Here is an 18893-nt window from a genome sequence, read left to right as displayed (position 1 = left end):
AGAGAGAGCTCTGTTCAAAGATGGTCATTCACAGTAGACATAAATAGCTTCTTTTACTCCTCTTTCAGATTATCTTTCTTCTGTTTCCAAAATGTGAACATTGCCATCCTTGACAGAGTGACCTTTGACCTTTAGATCCAGTTGTACAGCCAAGTCTTGTCCCGTCAAGATGGCTCTTCTATGTCATGTGTTTATAGTATGGCTGTTTGGATTCTGTGATGTAGAGGTGTGGCTGGGTCTGAAGTGGACTGGGATGTCATGCTTGGTGAAAATTCTCATTTGGTTCTAGAACTCAAGACGTTTCTCAGATTAGAGGTGAAACATCTTCAAGAAACTTAAAGAAGTCCATTAACTTAGATTCCAAGCTCCTTAGACTACCATGACCTTGATGACTGAGAACCTACCCCATTAGCCTTTTGCAGGTAGTTGTAAAAATTTACCATAGTCTCCGATAGTATTACAGGTACATTATCCCATTAATAAACTGAAAAAAATAAATAAAAACATTCTGAAAGGTCTTCAATTTAGAAGTATCCTTAGAGGTTCTAAGGTTCTAAGCCTGATCAGAAATGGCCCCAGTGGAAGGGTGGCTGTTTTATGAAAGGGAAACAGAGAGGCAGACAACCATTCACACTGACATTCACACCTATGGACAGTTAATCCAACCCTGCCAACTGCATGTCCTTGGACTGTGGGAGGAACCTGGAGAGGACTAGGGCTGCCACAAACGATTATTTTGATAGTCGACTAGTCACCGATTATTTTTGCGATTAGTCGACTAATCAGATCATCATCCATTGGACATAAAACATACAGCTTATTGCACCAGCAGCATCTGCTCTTATATAACTATCATTAGCTTACAGCTTTAAGTGTTTAAGGTATGTGCTAACTAAAAATAAAGACAAGATGATAGTTTATTAAATTTTAATGAAATTTGCAGATTGTTTCGGTGAAGTTTAATAAACTCCTTGCTATCTAAAATATAAGGACACCGGAGTATATCTCGAGCATCTCAAAGCTTCAAAAAACGCGTCGACTATAAAATCAGTCGTCGACGATTTTGATAGTCGACGTAATCGTGACTAGTCGACTAATCGTGGCAGCCCTAAGAGAGGATACAACAAATGAGAGACAGAAAAACACACAAACACACACACACACACACACACACACACAGAGATATATATAGAGAGAGAGATAGAGATAGAGATAGATAGATAGATAGATAGAGAGATAGAGAGAGATAGATAGATAGATAGATAGATAGATAGATAGATAGATAGATAGACAGACAGACCATAACAATTTTGGGAAAATCAGATGTGGTTGAGCAGAAGAAAAAAAAAATCTGATAATGTAAGATGGAATGAGTCTAAAAAATTAACATGCATTTATATAGAAATTGCTGACAACATTAGTACAGCACTCTATATTAGTCATGTTTTCTCACAGTATCTAGTTTATTAGTTAGCATGCATTTATATATTGTGTATTTATAATGAATAAGTCAGTACAAACTTTAGTAGTAATTATGTCTTAATAGAGCACCTGCATTATGTGCCACAACATACCTCAATGTTGCAAATCATGAATGCTAATGACTCATAAAACAACAAAATAATGAACAAATTGATTAATTAAAATTAAGAAACATATTCATTTATATTTATATATAAATAAACCCAAAGCAATCGTGACTAAAATAAAGTTAAAAAAGAGAACAAAAAACCATCTTGAATCTACAAGAAAAAGTATTGTAGATTCAAGATGGTTTCTTGTGACACGGCTCCCAAACGGGTCTTAATTTATTATTATCTATAGCCTCATATTTTAGCCCTACTTGGCAAAGATGGATGCTTTGTGTGTTTATACAGCGGGGAAAATAAGTATTTGACACATCAGCATTTTCATCAGTAAGGGGATTTCTAAGTGGACTATTGACACAACATTTCCACCAGATGTTGCCATCAAGCCAAATATTGAATTCATACAAACAAATCAGAACATTGAAGTATACAAGTTGAATCATATTAAATAAAGTGCAATGACACAGGGAATAAGTATTGAACACACTTTATTTAATACTTTGTAGAAAAGCCTTTGTTGGTGATTACAGCTTCTAGACGCCTCTTGTATGGATAGACCAGTCGTCTGCATTGCTCAGGAGTGATTCTGGCCCATTCTTCCACACAAACGGTCTTTAAATCTTGAAGGTTCCTTGGGCCTCTTTTATGAACTTTAATCTTCAGTTCTCTCCATAGATTTTCTATGGGATTTAGGTCAGGTGATTGACTGGGCCATTCAAGCAACTTGATTTTCTTTCTTTGAAACCACTTCATTGTTTCCTTGGCCTTGTGTTTGGGATCATTGTCTTGCTGAAATGTCCACCCTCTTTTCATTTTTAGCTTCCTGGTAGATGGCAGCAGATTTTTATCCAGAATGTCCCGGTACATCTCTCCATTCATCCTGCCTTCAATAATATGAAGTCTGCCAGTACCCCTTGCTGAAAAGCAGCCCCAAACCATGATGCTACCACCCCCAAACTTAACTGTTGGTATGGTGTTCTTGGGGTGGTGAGCAGTGCCATTCCTTCTCCAAACATGGTGTGTAGAATGGCTGCCAAAAAGTTCAATTTTGCTTTCATCTGACCATACTATAGTCTTCCAATAATCCACAGGCTTCTCCAAATGCTGTTGCGCAAATTTTAACCGAGCCTTGACATGCTTTTTGTTCAGCAATGGAGTCTTGCGTGGTGAGCGTGCATGGATGCCATGGCGGTTCAGTGCATTGCTTATAGTTTTCTTTGAAACAACAGTACCTGCTGATGCAAGGTCTTCCTGAAGTTCTGTCCGAGTGGTTCTTGGCTCTTGGAGAACTCTCCTGATTATTCTTTGGACTCCTCGGACAGGGATCTTGCGTGGAGCACCTGATCGTGGCAGGTTTATGGTGAACTGATGCTCTTTCCATTTCCGGATAATGGCCCCCACAGTGCTCACAGGAACATTCAGCATTCTGGAAATGCACCTATAACCATTCCCATCACAATGCTTTTCAACGATAAGATTACGAAGATCTTGAGAGAGTTCTTTGCTTTTACCCATCATGAAGTCTTTCCTGTGTGCCTTCTGGGTAATGAGGAGCCTTTATAGGCCATCAATTAGGACTAAAGCAGCTGATATCAATTAGTACTGATAGGGGACAGGATTTCTCTATCAATACTGACAGATTTCAGGTGATCTCCTGGCTTTCTATGTCATTTTGCCCCTTGTTATCTTCATGTATTCAATACTTATTCCCTGTGTCATTTCACTTTATTTATTATGGTTTAACTTGTATACTTCAATGTTCTGATTTGTTTGTATGAATTCAATATTTGGCTTGATGGCAACATCTGGTGGAAATGTTGTGTCAATAGTCCACTTAGAAATCCCCTTACTGATGAAAATGCTGATGTGTCAAATACTTATTTTCCCCGCTGTATAATACTTAACTAGCCGAATGGCCCAAAATAATACACAAGGTCCCTTTTTCTTGTTCCCAGACAGCAAGGAGGTCTGGCCCGGATCTGGTATCAAGCCGGCACTGCTGACCGACCTCTGGCATGATAGGACGTATGTCATCCAGACATGGGCCAGGCCTGGCAGAGATGGCACTGTCTATGTGATGGCATGGCATCGATTGTGGTTTGGGTTCTGTGGCCCAGGCTCATAGAAAACAGGTCTTCCCTGGATCCAGCATCAAGCTGGCACTTCTGACTGACCGGTGTCATGGTAGGGTGTTTGTCAACCAATGTGGGCGACCTCTGGCAATGATGGCACTATTTATGTTCCTATTTTCCTATTTTAGTTAGAAGACCCAAATGCCATGCTGCAGCCAATGTTTCAAGTGCAGGTTTGACAGGTTTGTGAGGAAGCACTCAGTTTAGAGAAAGTGTGTGATTGGCTGAATGTGGCCTGTTGTATGGAGCATTTTGAGTAATCTGGGAAACTAGAAAAGTGCTATATAAGAGTCAGTCCATTCACTTTCTGAACAGAGTTTTGTCATGTTACTTTTGCACTGTTTTGCATGTTCCAGGACATTATTACATGGCTTGATTAAGGTACACATTAGGCCGACATCTGGGGCCAGACCTGAAACTGTTCTGTGCAGTGTGTCTACAACTGGCCCGTGGCTGCACACAACTTACACATGGCCCACATACCGCAAAGAATGATGGCCCTTTGGTGGCCCAGATCAGGTTTGCCAGAGGTAATCCACACATGGGCCAGCACAGGACCACCAGTGTGTCTGCAACTGGCCTTGTGCTGGCCCATGTGTGGGCCACCTCTGGCAAACCAGATCTGGGCCACCAAAGGGCCGTCATTCTTTGCGGTATGTGGGCCATGTGTAAGCACATTGTGTGGGCCAGATCCGGGCCATACCAATTTTGCTATGTGGGTTGATTCAAACATGTTTTTTTTTTAGTAAAAATGTGTTAATTCAATTCATTGCAATGCAATTTAATGTATATATTGTTAAATTTCAACAACAGTTGCTTCACAGCACTGTATATTGTTAGATTATACACACAGGTTTTGTCTTACTTTTATTATTTTTTTTTTAATCATTAGAAACAACTGAATTAGAAGGTAGTTCAGTTTCTTGAACATTGAACTTATAGAGACTAGAGTTTGAGAAATCTGTTAAAAGCTAGTTTAAAAAATGACTGAATTAACTGAACTTCTCAGAGAAGTCATAATTTTCAAGAACTAAACTTATTTTTCTGTTCAGGAATGTGAGTTAATTATGTTACCTTGGCATTAAAAAAAATGTTTTGGTAGTTACAATTCTGTTAATTTAGAGCAGCCGTTACATAAACCTTGCATTGGGTGATGGTCTAATAAATTTGTTTAGCACTGTACCTGATAAACTGTATCCTCCATAGCCTCCAATGGATTGTTTGCTCATCACATCTGTGATTAGAAACAAACAGTAACATTTAGGAATCTGTTATTTTCTTTAAAAAATGTTTTAGGGTACGGTACAGTTGCCAATCTATGTCTGTGTAGGTTCGCAATCATCCAGATCATGATAATCTAAGGAGACTGGAAGGAAAAGTTACTGGACTTCTTTAAGTTTCTTGAAGACATTTCATCTGAGTAACGTCTTCAGTTCTAAAATCAAATGGTGGATAGTCCCAGATAGTTAAACCCTATCGAGGTCGCTTAAGAGGACTATGTATCATGTGACTCATCACACAAGTGTGAAAAAGGCATGGGTCATTATCACTAGAGGTTTGGGGTGAAACCATTGTGGCATCTAACCTCACCTGACGCAAGATGTGAGTGATGGTTGAGTTGCCTGGAAACGGGTCTCCATACTGGATTGTCGTGAATAACCCCTCTGTTCAAAGATGGTCATTCACAGTAGACATAAATAGCTTCTTTTACTCCTCTTTCAGATTATCTTTCTTCTGTTTCCAAAATGTGAACATTGCCATCCTTGACAGAGTGACCTTTGACCTTTAGATCCAGTTGTACAGCCAAGTCTTGTCCCGTCAAGATGGCTCTTCTATGTCATGTGTTTATAGTATGGCTGTTTGGATTCTGTGATGTAGAGGTCAGTGTTTGTGTTCTGACCATTATTCCTAGTGCTCTAGACTGGATCATTTACTAGGTAACCACAACAGGAAGTAAAAGCAGGAGTGTCTATAGCTGTGTCCCAAAACCGGCTGCATCCTTCGGAGGCGCATTTGAAGGCCGATTACGTCACAGCCAGGCAACGAAGGCTGTCCCAATTCGTCGACTCCTTCAAATGCGGCCGACAAATGCGTCCTTCATTTCCCCGAATTTGAAGGATGGGTCGGGTGTGTCCTTTGTGGCCCACCATATCCCAGAATTCATAGCGCGGCCCAGCCAAATTTCAGCTGCCAACAATGGCGGCCGCTACTAAGTTTTAAAATTACTCTTATTAATCTTTCTGGGTCACAAAATAAACTTTTAACATATTTTCAGGCGAGAAAGTAGCTGTGTAAACTTCAAATATCTGCTCGGTTTATCAAGACATCGCATATTTGCAAAAGTGTGCCGACGTTTTCGGAGACGTCTGTTACCCACCGCTCGATAGCAAGCCGGGGGGTTCAATGGTCACTCCAGCCGGCGAGAGCAGCGGACTCCCGGCTTCATCATTTTCAGACCCCCGCTCTTTCGCTACTCAGGTTAAACATGATATATAAGTCACTCGGATAACTTAAAAATGTAATTGTTTGCCTTTTTCTGTGTTTTATTTGTTCCGGAGTAAATTGGTTTGGCTGAGATCAAAATTATTAGATTAAATAAAACTTTATTAACTTTTCCTCGGGATTTTCACACAGCTGAATAAACGTTAAACAGAAAACTGATTAAACAGAAGTGTGAGACGGTCGAGAATTTACGCCAGTGTCCTGTTATATTTTAGATAGCAAGGAGCAGACGGCCGAGTTTATTAAACTCCACCGACACAGCGGTGACGCAAATCTGAAGGCTAGACCGTCCCATTTCACAGCCTCGCACTTCCGGCCTTCTCGGTCTTCGAAGGACCCGGCCCATGTAGACCGCGAAGGCCGGGTCCCCCGAAGGATGCAGCTGACATTTTGGGACACAGCTTGTAAGTGTCACAGAAATGGCTTATGTATAAAGAAGTTTAATAGATGGTTCCAGCAGTTAAAATGTTCTTGCTTGTACGTTTCTGTGGTCAATATTGTAGTTTTGTTACACCGCTATTATCGCGAGGTTTGGGCGTGATAGTATAGGCTGTGAGCCCACGTTTAATAATCACGCTAAGGAGTTCAGCGAGCTATCTGCAAAGGCCTGGTTAGTCTACCAGCGGTACAAGGTATTTGTCATTTGCCATAACTGTATTGTAATATTGTGAAAATTTGTAATGTATGGTGTTCTAATTATTTTATGTTTTAATTTAGAATGCACAAGACTGTAAAGCTATTCTTCTAGGACCTCCGAAGTGGCAGGCGGCCACGAGGTAATTTTTGTTGTTAAAGCACAAGTGTTACTTTTGATAGACTGAAGCGCTTAAAGCCTTTGTGTTTTATGTTTGTAGTTTTCACGGCGTTCAATAAATGCAGCGAAGCGCCCGTCTTGAAGAAGCCGTGCCTGTGTTGTCATTTCGGAGTTACACAGCTTATGTTAGTCATGTGTTGTGGGGCGTGGTCTGCGGTGCTGGACGCACCTGCACAGCATCCATAATCACACCTGCTGTGTTAACCCTTTAGAGCCGATCGGAGCGGGAACGCTCTGTTTTGCGTAACTATTTTTAAATCCCGGTAGCACTGCAACCACGTAAGCTAGCGCAAAAATTTTTTTTGCATATGAAACCGGAGGAGTTGTACTTACATCTTATGCCATCAGCTTGTCCTAGGTCACGGTTTCCTTCCACATAAAGCTTTGCAAAAACTGCATAAAAAGCGCTTGCAGGAACAAAAACATAATATTCCAGAAACACGCTTTGCCGATCCGATCAGCTGTTCGTAACACTTCCTACGTTGGAATAGACGTCAGCGCGAACTTTTGCATTTCCGCCATTACCTGCCCGAAACCGGAAGTGACGTCATTTTCGCGGAAATGTAGTCTTTTTTACCATCAGGGCCTCAGGGCCTATACTGGTCTTTTTAAAAGTTATCTTTGACTTTATGACTTTCTGTGTCGTTTCTGGGATGCTTAGGACTCATATTGCACTGCTGGAAATAGTTTATTTTGATGCATATGCTGCTTTTTTGCAAATTTGCAGTATAATATTTATTTTTGTTTTTCCTGCAGTGTATAAAAATTGGTGTATTTCAAAAATAAAACTATGAAGACACTCAAAATAAATTTCCTGTGGTGGGAAACTATTTTGTGCAACTTTTTTGTATTTACAGTTTTGAGGGATAAGCCTCTTAAATTTCTCTAACTACAAATATATGTTAAAAAAGCAAAAACGATTTTCAATTTTTTTGTAGTTTATTGCACTTTTTTGCAATTTATGTAATTACTATGCACTTAATGAATACATATTATTAAAATCTGGGCTATAATGGTTGTATTGATGTATAGCAACTTGAAATGCTCCCAAAAATGGCTCCACAGCATGTAAAAATATAATATAAGCTCTGGCGGACTTGGTTCTATGGTAGGTCTTAAAGGGTTAAAACACAGTGAATTGGGGTTTGGGGCTGAGTTGTAAGCTGCGTTGAATGTGGTGTGATGTGCAATATAGATGGCTCTGAACGACAATCTCTGGACCCGCTGTATCACACTGTTAGGGTGCCTGGGTCGTCGACCCAGTGTTTTGTGTTTTTGGTTCTTTGATTTTGTTTATTTCATTATATTATGGGTTATAGGTTTATTCTTAGTTCAGGTTTTCTGTGTGGGTTTTGTTAGAGTTTTAGTGTTCTGGTTTTCTGTCTGTTATCCATAGTTGCTGTCTCCCCGGGTCAAGTCTGCATCTCTTTGTTATGTTTCCTGTTTTACTTTGAAAGTCCTTGTCTCATGTTAATGTCTCTGGTTTTGCTGCCTTTGTCTCGTTAGGCCTGATTTGCCCCAGCTGTGTTTCCCTCCTGTTTCCCATTCCCTGATTGCTACCTCTGTGTATTTAAGCCCTGTGTTTCTCTTTGTCTGTGTCGTGATCTACCCTCATCTTGCTGTGTGTTCTGTTTGCGTAAACCTATTTTGTATTCTCAGTTTTGTTATCCTTTTAAGTTCAGCATTAAAGCTGTGTTTTGTAGTTTACGTTTGTCTCCGGAGTCTGCACTTTGGGTCCTTTCCTGCCTGCACACAGCCATTTCATAACACACACCATATCATGTTTTCTAACAGTTTATTAGTTAGTATAGGTTTACTTATATAGTGTATTTATAGTTATTAAGTTAGTACAACCTCAAGCAGTAATTACATCATATTAAAGCAGCTGCAGTATGTGTGGCCCGGATGCACTGTCTACATTGGCTGTCTCTCACCCTTTTTCAACCCTCTTTCAGTAAATATTCTCAGTTGTGGTTATTATGTGTGAGTTTTGATGTTTGAAGTTTAGAACTTTTAGTTTCTTTTCTTAATTTTTGTAATCATAGTGATGCCTCTGTTCCCGGTCTGCACTGGTTAGTATCTATCAATAGTGGTCCAAGGAAGGAACAGTGGTGAACCAGCGATGGGGCCATGGGCGGCCTAGGATCACTGAGAAATGTGGGGAACAAAGACTGGCATGTGTGGTTCGATTTAACAGATGAGCTACTGTGGCTCAAAGTTCATCCTAGCTCTGATAGAAAGGTATTACAATACTCAGTGGATGGCAGTTTGATGCGCATTGGGTTTTTCCTTAACTTGACAATGACGTTAGTCTACTCACCCAGGCGACTACTAGTTAATCAGTTAATCCAACCCTGCCAACTGCATGTCCTTGGACTGTGGGAGGAACCTGGAGAGGACTAGGGCTGCCACAAACGATTATTTTGATAATCGACTAGTCACCAATAATTTTTTTGATTAGTCGACTAATCAGACCATACATCCATTGGACATAAAACGTACAGCTTATTGCACCAGCAGCATCTGCTCTTATATAACTATCATTAGCTTACAGCTTTAAGTGTTTAAGGTATGTGCTAAATAAAAATAAAGACAAGATGATAGTCAGGGCATGGCAGTTTGATGCATATGTTTTTTTTCCCCTTAACTTGACAATGACATTAGTCTGAGGGCTAAAAGTAGAGATTATGAGACATTTCATTTATTTCAGTCTTTTTGTGTTTGTGATACTCACCAGATGAACCGCGACTACTAGGAGCCAAATATTGTCTTGAAAAGGACTGATCTACACGGGGCTGCCATCTCTGTGGTGTTTCACCTTCCTTTGGTTTATGAAGCACATCTGTGTTCTCTCCTGGAGGCTTTGTGACCACCATAGATGTGAGAGGAGTCACAAAACTGTACTTCAGTGACAGCTCCAAAGCCTCCTTCTTTACTTTCTCTTTCTCCGGTCCCGATAACTGAAGCCTGTGCCACAAAATATTAAATAAATATGAACATTAAGAAAGAATTAAATGTGCACTTGATAACTTCCGCATGTCCTTGGCCCATCTTGAGTGTTTTTAAAGTACTGCTGTATAGGTGGAATTTTTAGAAAATGGAAAGATTAGATTAGATTTTGTGATTCTAATCATAAAAATTGATAAAACAATAATTTGTGTTTAATATTATCACACAAATGGTGACAACAGTGAGTTCATGTGCCACACTTCTTTTTAAAGCTGGTCCTCATTTCCAGATCAACGGAAAAATTTACTGATACATTCAATAGAATGTAAAATATAGGTTTTTAGGTCATCGGCTGCCTGCTAATATGAAACAAATTTTCAAGACAGGTTAGCCTCAAACAGAGCTATGCAATTTGAAATGTGTTTTGTTTCTGTAATGAATCATTTCAGTCATGACTTGTTTACTGAACTGTGTTTATGGTAGTTTTCATGATAGAATCTTTTACCATTAGCTACTTTCAGCCACTCCCTTATTCACAAGCTGGTCCACATTTTATGATCGGGCAGCTTTTTATCATCATCATCACCATCATCTTTATTTATAAAGTACTTTAAAAACAACCACAGGTGACACAAAGTCCTGACATTAGAACTAAATAATACAATTAGATGAGGTATAAATAAAACCCAAATAAAAGAAGGAAAAAAGTAAAATAATTAATTAGTTAGTTAATAAATGGTTTAATTCAAAGAGAAACTAAGTCTCACTACAGTCAAAAGCCAGCTTTTTATGCAGCTTTTTATGCCAAATACCCCAAGGGATTTGTGACTCCTCTCAGAATCAAACCTGGGGTCTTTGCTCCTTAGAAACGTGTATAAAGCTGGTCAAAATAAGGAAATTACTGTAAATATGTTACCTCAGGGAAATTATTAAATAACTTTGGCCTTTTCTAAAAGCCCAACTTTATTGTACATTTGACCATTAAATAAACTGTTAGGAACAGTCAAATGAGGAAAGATGGCATATATCATACTCACTCTTTGTCTAGTAGCTGCTTAACTGTGAGGTACGCCCAAACCCTCTGGATACGGTCATCAGACACTGTTCCAGTGGATTCCACGGTTTTATTTGATTTAGAGAATATTATTCTTCTATTACTCTGTAACAGTTCAAATGCAATGTAATGTCAGTATAGATACAGGGAAAACAGTTTAAGAAAATGACAACTGATGAGTCCTGCAAATCTATTTTTACCGAAATGGCCACAACTTGAGGGGTGAAGGTTTCAATATTGTTATCTGTGATCTCACCGGCCACCACAATCTCAGAACCATTATAATACTGGCTGAAGTTAGTCTGGGTTAGATTGGTCCCACCAACATAGATCATTGTCACGTCTGTTAATAGAGGTGTGGCCACCTCTTCATAGAAACCCTGTTGATATACAATGTGGACATTATACAAACTATTCTTGTTTTTTCTTTCAATCCTCTGCGATTTTTAAATCACATCATAAGAGTATTTACTGTATAAGGAAAATTACCTTCAGCTGTAAATCAGCATCAGAGTCTTCATATATCCGCCGTGCCACACCATTATTTTGCAGCGACATTTTCTCAAGGAACTTAAAATCAACATCAAAACCAAAACCAAGACAGTACAGTGGGAATTTGCCTGCAATAGCTTGTCTTACATTTGACTGAATATTCTCCAGGTTTGTCACCCCTGAAAAGATGCAAGATATACCCAGATAGAGTCAGAAATAACAGTCTCAATAATGCTAAAAAAAAACTTGATAAAAAAGCTTAAAACATATAACTAAATTAAATACAGTGTTTAATCTAATCCCCTATTTCTTGAAGTATTCTTGCACATTTATGTAAATGTGTGCTTTATTACAACCTGAGGTTGGGTCTCCATCTGTAAGAAGTATCAGAATAGATGCTGAACCTTCTCTGCTATGATCATTCAGCATACGTGCTCCTTGCAACACTGCTTCATTTATATCTGTGGCTGAAATTCAACAACAAACAAACAAAGTTTCAGGCCAGACATTTTTCTGTCAAGTGTTCATATTCCATAATATATATGTTTACTGCAACTCCTCACATCCTCTAGCTTGTATATTGCTTGCAAAGTTTTTGGCGCTTTCCAGGTTTTTGCTGTTGGCCTGAACGAGTTCTCGCTTCCAGTGCAAAATGCTGCCATCAAAAGTGATCAGACCAAAGTGATCATCTTCTGCCAGATCATTCAAAATGTGGATTAATGCGGTCCTAGTCTGGGCAAAAACATGTTACATTTTTAAAGTGATTTAAACATATTGCATGTTTTAGAATTATAGAGTGAAAAACCACCACAAAAGTGTTGATAAAAAGTTCTTTCCCTTTTCCTGATTTCATATTTTTTCCATATTTGTCACAGTTGCATGTTAAAGATCATTAATTTAATTTTAACATTAGACATAGATGACCCAAGTAAATGCAAAATGTAGTTTTTAAATGATCATGATTTAAATTAAAAAAAATTACCTGTACCTGTTTCCATGTGTAAAAGTAATTGCTAACAAATATCAACAAACAACACATCAAGCCCTAAACTAATGAATCTTGAGAACACCTGAGAAATAAAGTTACTGAGATATATCAGTCTGTAAAAGATTATCTGTTTGTGCGTTGAAGCTCAAGCATACTAAAATTATGCCGCACGACAGTGGTCCAAAACACACAAGGAAGTCCACCTCTGAATTACTGAAAACAGAAATATATGAGTAAAACAAATAAACAATTCATGTCAGGACTTAAATCCCTTTAGATGCTTTGGCATGGCCTTAAACTGACCGTTGTAAACCCTCAAGTGTGGCTGAAAGAATTCTGCAAAGAAGAATGGTCCACAGCAATGTTAAAGACTCAGTGCAAGTTATCTCAAAGACTTGATCGTCTTTTTCAAATCGAATTTAATTACTGGAATCCAAGATAACAAAACAAACTGGAAAAACGTGAACTAAGCAGACAGGCCGAACACATGGCAAGAAAGGAGGGAGAATGTGACGCTGAACAGAGGGAAACACAGACACTAAATACAAGAGAGAAAAAGGACAAAGAGGAAACACCTGAGAAACACAGCTGGCAACTAATGAAGCAGACAAGACGGGAGAGAAGCAAAACAGAACATGACACACAACAACAGGAGACTATCAAAGTAAAACAGGAAGTACAGGGAAAACACACACACACAGGCAGATATCCAAAACCAGAAACACTAAGTAAACTCAGGAGCATAAGCATACTAAACTAAACTAAGAAATAAACGATTCAGAGAAGATTGAAAAACCTCAACCTCAAAACAGTAAAAACAAACCACTGGGTCAACGACACAGGTAACCTAACAGGCGATACTTTTGGAAAATGTTTTTTCCAAAATAAATAAATTCATCATCATTTAAAAACAGCATTTCGTATTTACTTGGGTTGTCAGTATCTAATACTAAAATCACATAAATCTAAAGCACGTTGGTGTGATAAAGATGCAAAAATCAGGGAGGAGGGCAAATATAGGCCCTTCAAAGAATTTACCTGGAGTATTTTTCTGCCACTCATTGAGCCACTCTGATCAATAACAAAGACGACATTTTTTGGCACTCGAGGAAGATCAGATGGAGCAAAGTGATGAACAAAGTATCCGTCAGATTTCTAAGGAGCAGTGAGAAGAAGGTTCGTTGGTCAAAAGATAATTTAAGGAGCAGAAAAATATAATATTAATTCAGCATTTCTTTTTCTCTTTGTGTGTACATTGATAATTGACCAGGTTTTACCTTGATGTGTCCTAGTCCATTGTCCCTGTTGACATCATAAATAATAACTAGATCTCCATTCATACCCTGATCACTACAGCTGTCACACATCTTCTGTTGGTCAACTGTTGGATAGAAATACACCCACGCCTGGAAACAGAATGAATTTAATTCTTTAGACTCATGAGAGACAGAGAGGTCAGTGATTTTAATTTCTGTTTACTTGATAAAAAAAAAAAACTGTGTCCTTTCCTTCCAAACCTTTGATTGCATTCATCTGAAAGGTGAGAATGTACAAGCTCAATTTCAAAATATTCTGCACAATGTGTAAGATCTTAATATAAACAAAACTTTCAGACAACTTACACTCCATATTAAAGAATAAAGGTCAGCAGCTTAAAATTCAGTTTTCTAACAAGTCTAATTATACTAAAAAATATTTAGGTCTGACTGGGCATAAAAAGGAAGCGAATGGATGGATGGATGGATGGATGGGCATAAAAAGAGAAGCGGGGAATTTCAGCAGTAAAGATGGTCTCACCACTTTCTCAAAGACTGTCTAGGAAACTAGACAGTTATAATATGATATATTAAAGGATTCAGAATATAGAGACATATGTTTTTACTCAAGGACCAAATGTTTGAATCAATATTTTATCATTGTCCATTCAGTTGGCACCACATGTAAAATAGACGAGACTTTGTAGTAGCAATCCCTGCATGAGCTCAGGAACACTTGAGAAAACCATTGTCAGCTAATATGGTTTGTTGTTGTATACACAAATAAAAAAAAAAATCAACAAGATTGTGAAACACTTATTTCTTATTTAATTTCTTATTTGAATTTCTTATTTCGTATTGAATGTGGACTGACGTGATAAGAAATGCAACTGCCATGTACACATGACATGGTTAACTTGTGTATTTGTACATTTCTGTGTAGCTTCCACCATTTAATCCTTGCCTCTTCCTTCCCTCGCTTCCTCTTCCTGATTTTCAAAGGCATCCTACAACCTATCATCCTATCCTGATAGTATCTATTTTATTGTCTGTTGTGACAGGACTTAGGTTCACTTAATGCTTTACAAAACTGAGATTTCCAATATACGGTACCTCTTTATCTGTGTGTGTTTTAGTGATGGCATTAGCGAGGGCTTTGGTGCTCAGGCCTCCTTTCACATCGATGAAACTGAAGCCAGCTTCTTCTTGAATGTGCACATCCACCTGGTATTAAGTACAGTAAATATAAGATCTAGTCATGGCCTACCTCAGCATTGTTCTCCTAAACAATCACCGAACAGATAGCAATAAGACAGTCACCTTGAAGTCACTGACAGGCTGCATGGGTCGAGCATGAATTTGCAGCTCGTACTTGCCACGTGTTCGTTTCATTAATTCCTCATATGTGAGTTCAAAAGTGACCTTTTTGTGAGCAGCCACAGTTACAGAGGTCTTAAATTCCTCCAGAGTCCTTCCTACAGAACTATAGCAGAAACAATAATCATTTCCTTAAATAGAATGTCACAGCAGGTTATTGCTAAAATGAGAACATTAAAAAAACAGAACAAAAAACCCCCAAAGTGGGAAGAGGGGACATCTTCCCACACCCTTGTTTCAAACACCCTGCCTGTGATGGGGGTATCCAGGAGATTTGTGGTGTGCTTTGGCTTTGTCCCAGTTGGTCCTGTTGGACTTTCACCCTTTGGCCCATGGATCCCCCCCAAAAAACTTGTTTTGCGTGACTGAGAATTGTTTTTTTTTATGTCAAGTTATGACTGAACTCAAATACCTGACAAGTCCAGCACTTTCACCACGGGACACAGCTTCAGAGTACTGTTGCTGAGCTTGCTCCTTAGCTTTCACAACACCATCATAAACTTGGCCATCGATAAACCTGGAGGACCAAGAGAAGCCCTGGTGTAAATACACACTATTGAGTATCCTGTAATATGTTTTTCAGTATAGAATTCTTTATTTGCTAATGTCTCTGGATGGTTACACATTATTTTAACTTCACACACATTCGAAATTTACTGATGAAGGCATTCTTGGGAATCCGAACATGGAATTCAATTTCCTTTGACTCGTTCATACGATTGGCCACACGGCTTGTGATGACAGTGGTGGCATAACGACTGGTCACTGTGGAGTTTATGTGAAAGCTGTAGATGTCCCAGTCATCCTGAGCAAACACAGGAGGCACATTTTTAAAAAGTGGCTTAGGTGATCTTATTGGTTGACCAAAGGTCAGATGTAAAAACAGATGAAAAACAATGTGTTGGTGGATGACATCAGTGAAATCTAATTGGTTTAACTGCAGTAACACCCCATTCTTTTTATTTTTCCTCTAGTTTTAACTATTACATTCTTAATATTACATTCCCTAAAGAGTTGATTTCCCAGACCGACTGGGAAACAGAAGTTTCCAAAGTCAGAATAATATTACAATATTTAAGTTAAAAAAAGAATAGACAATAAATATTTACTTAATGGGACTTGGCATTTTTAACCTTAATTTAGAACTTACCAGTACCGTTATCAATAGCAAGCTTTAACTATTAAAGTTTGCTCAAATTTCCTTTTGACTTCGACCCAGAGCAAGAATAAAGTAAATATGCAAACAGAGATTGATTGAAATTCCTTCAATTCACAAGACATTATGCGATCTTACTGTATATTAGTTAGCTAAAGACTTTAACCTTTTATTTTTGCCTCCTCAACATCCGTAATGCAAACACGCACACACACACATTTTTTTAGATTTTGGATCCTTGAAGTGGTTCTGTGGCCCTTTTTAAGTATTATTATCTTACCTTGTTTGGCAGTGTGGAGGCCAAAGACAGCAGCAGTCCAAAGAGAGTGATTTGCACCACACTTCTCTCCATTATGCCTCCTACCAGAGTGCAATCAAGGCAGCTGAAACTGCCTTTTAAACTCAAACAAGGACAGCACTGCTGTGTAAATATTTTTAATATTTAAAGAGCAAACTCTACTTTCTGTCCTCTTCTGCCAGCAATAACAAACACCCACACACACAAACCACTCCTCCAACAAAGTGATTTTCCTGCAGTTTTGTGAGCTTTAATGTTGACAGATCGGTGCACTTTACCAGGACTTTGTTACCACAACAATCTTTTCATTTGTGGTAAGCCACAGTGTTCTGATAAAGATACATGAAGACAATTTGACTTTGTAATTATTGGTGAAACTGAAAGAATGCATTAAATTACATTTTCGATAAGACAAATCAGTGTTGTGCAACATAAAAATCAGTCAGTGGTCTCTGAAGGGCAGATTCAGCAGACATAAGCAAGCAGGTCATTGTGAGAGGAGAGACAAGGGTATAGTCAACAGTGCTGTCACTCCAAAAGAGACACCAAAATAGTTAATATATCTTTGTGTTTAGGAGTAATAATAGAAATCGACGATTTTTCATGTAAAACAAAGGGGGGACTAGGAAAAAAAAGTTTGGGAACCACTGCGTTAGATTACTAATTACTGAAAAAAGTAATGGCTTTCCCATCACTGGATATGGGGTTGTAACGTTCGGTGAGCCCCTGCCATTTTCATTCCTAAATAAATAGATTATTTTAACTCCTTACAAATAATCACAGTGCACCTCATCTGAACCTTTTCCTAGGTTCATACCTAGTTGAGGATTGATACTTAGTAACATCTCAATAACATCTCATTTACATTAAATTGTAAAGATAAAACCCCAGATAAGGTAGATCAAATTAGTGCTCTGCGGATGGATGTTCCAGAATACTTTTTTGTCTAGTTTCAGACATGTCAGCTAAGTTGGACAGGTGTTGACAGTAGACTATTGATCTTGGCATGTAACTCTTAGTGACAGAACTTTATAACAGCGGTCCCCAACCTTTTTTGCGCCACGGACCGGTTTATGCCCGACAACATTTTCACGGACCGGCCTTTAAGGTGTCGCGGATAAATACAACAAAATAAAACTAGTACCGGTATCGAAAAAAAAAAGATTTATTCTTAACACACGTGAAAAGACCCAGGAAAACTGAGTTAACGCTAAAAACGATAACAAAATAATGCTGAAAACCCTGAAAACCATACATTTCACACCTGAGCCTCAACTCTCGCGGCCCGGTACCAAACGACTGACGGACCGGTACCGGTCCGAGGCCCGGGGGTTGGGGACCGCTGCTTTCTAAGGTCACACATCTGTACTTAGTGCTAAGAGCATGAGTCTTGGTCATTATATTGCAAAATTACCTTCCTGCTGTGGTAATTAGTGATGGTAAATTTGATTCTTTTTACTGAATCGAGTTTGAATGAGTCACTCACCAAAATTAATCGGGTTTTTTGAGTCCTTTCAGTCACTGAGTCAGTTGCCCAGAGAGCGCAAAAATGTACATTTTCACTCAAACTTAATTTGTTTCTCTTTTCATATCATACTGCTAAGATGAGTGATTGAAAAAGAAAAACAACAATTTTTATACAGCAAAAAAGAGCAAAACATTTTAATTTTATTTTATTAGTATTTTCCTCAAATGTGTCAAATATATATTTTCTCATGTAAATGTCCACTGAGCTGTGAGCCAGAACATATAAAACTGTCACGGTCTGGCTGGGGCAGACCGTATGTGTTGCAGAGGAGGACTCAAACGCAGACCAAAACGTGGTGCGGATTAACAAAACAAGCCATTTATTGAGGCTAGCAACGAGGGTACAAAATAATAGGGCATCATTGAAAACTAAACAATAACCTAAACTGGGTGAACTAAAACAAAACATGAAAAACCTTAAACATAGTGAACTGACATGGGTACCTGGAGCAGAGACATGAACAGCAGGGTGAACAACAGCAGGGTGAACAACAGCAGGGTGAACAACAGCAGGGTGAACAACAGCAGGGTGAACAACAGCAGGGTGAACAACAGCGGGGTGCACAGGGAAGGCGCAACAGCGAAGTGAACAGAGAGAACAGACGACCTGACAAAGAATGACTGAAAGCCCACGGACTAAATAGACACAGGAGGATAATGAGGGAAGTGGCAACACATGGGGAACCAGCTGACACATGAACAAAATGACGTCACAGTGGGAGAGTAAAACTGAACACGATGAACACAGAAACACCAGAC

The 18893-nt window shown here is 38.8% G+C and overlaps 1 protein-coding gene across 1 annotated transcript; it reads right to left on the bottom strand.

Annotated features, from left to right (window-relative positions):
* Positions 1–4586: 4586 nt before the first annotated feature.
* Positions 4587–16764, bottom strand: LOC102289810 (inter-alpha-trypsin inhibitor heavy chain H3). The gene is made up of 15 exons (XM_042216547.1): positions 16590–16764; positions 15798–15958; positions 15566–15670; positions 15097–15259; positions 14890–15000; positions 13798–13926; positions 13559–13675; positions 12096–12264; positions 11889–11999; positions 11530–11711; positions 11241–11420; positions 11024–11145; positions 9772–10004; positions 5312–5386; positions 4587–4955 (listed from the first exon to the last, which is right to left on the bottom strand). The coding sequence occupies exons 1-15, from the start codon at positions 16659–16661 to the stop codon at positions 4852–4854; spliced, it is 2034 nt and encodes a 677-aa protein (XP_042072481.1). The 5' UTR covers positions 16662–16764; the 3' UTR covers positions 4587–4851.
* Between the last annotated feature and the right edge of the window lie 2129 nt (positions 16765–18893).

Source organism: Haplochromis burtoni, unplaced genomic scaffold (genome assembly GCF_018398535.1).
Source record: "Haplochromis burtoni strain Fernald_Lab_line unplaced genomic scaffold, NCSU_Asbu1 Contig_1107, whole genome shotgun sequence".
In the NCBI taxonomy this organism is placed as follows: Eukaryota; Metazoa; Chordata; class Actinopteri; order Cichliformes; family Cichlidae; genus Haplochromis; species Haplochromis burtoni.
The sequence above is the reverse complement of the archived record's forward strand: the minus strand, read 5'-3'. Positions and strand labels throughout refer to the sequence as shown.

Coding starts and splice junctions, on each gene's coding strand:
- LOC102289810 (XM_042216547.1), bottom strand. CDS start 16,661: ATGGAGAGAAGTGTGGTGCAAATCACTCTCTTTGGACTGCTGCTGTCT. Junction 13,927..14,889: donor AAACACACACAGATAAAGAG/GTACCGTATATT, acceptor TTCTGTTTCCAG/GCGTGGGTGTATTTCTATCC. Junction 13,676..13,797: donor ATGGACTAGGACACATCAAG/GTAAAACCTGGT, acceptor ACTGCTCCTTAG/AAATCTGACGGATACTTTGT.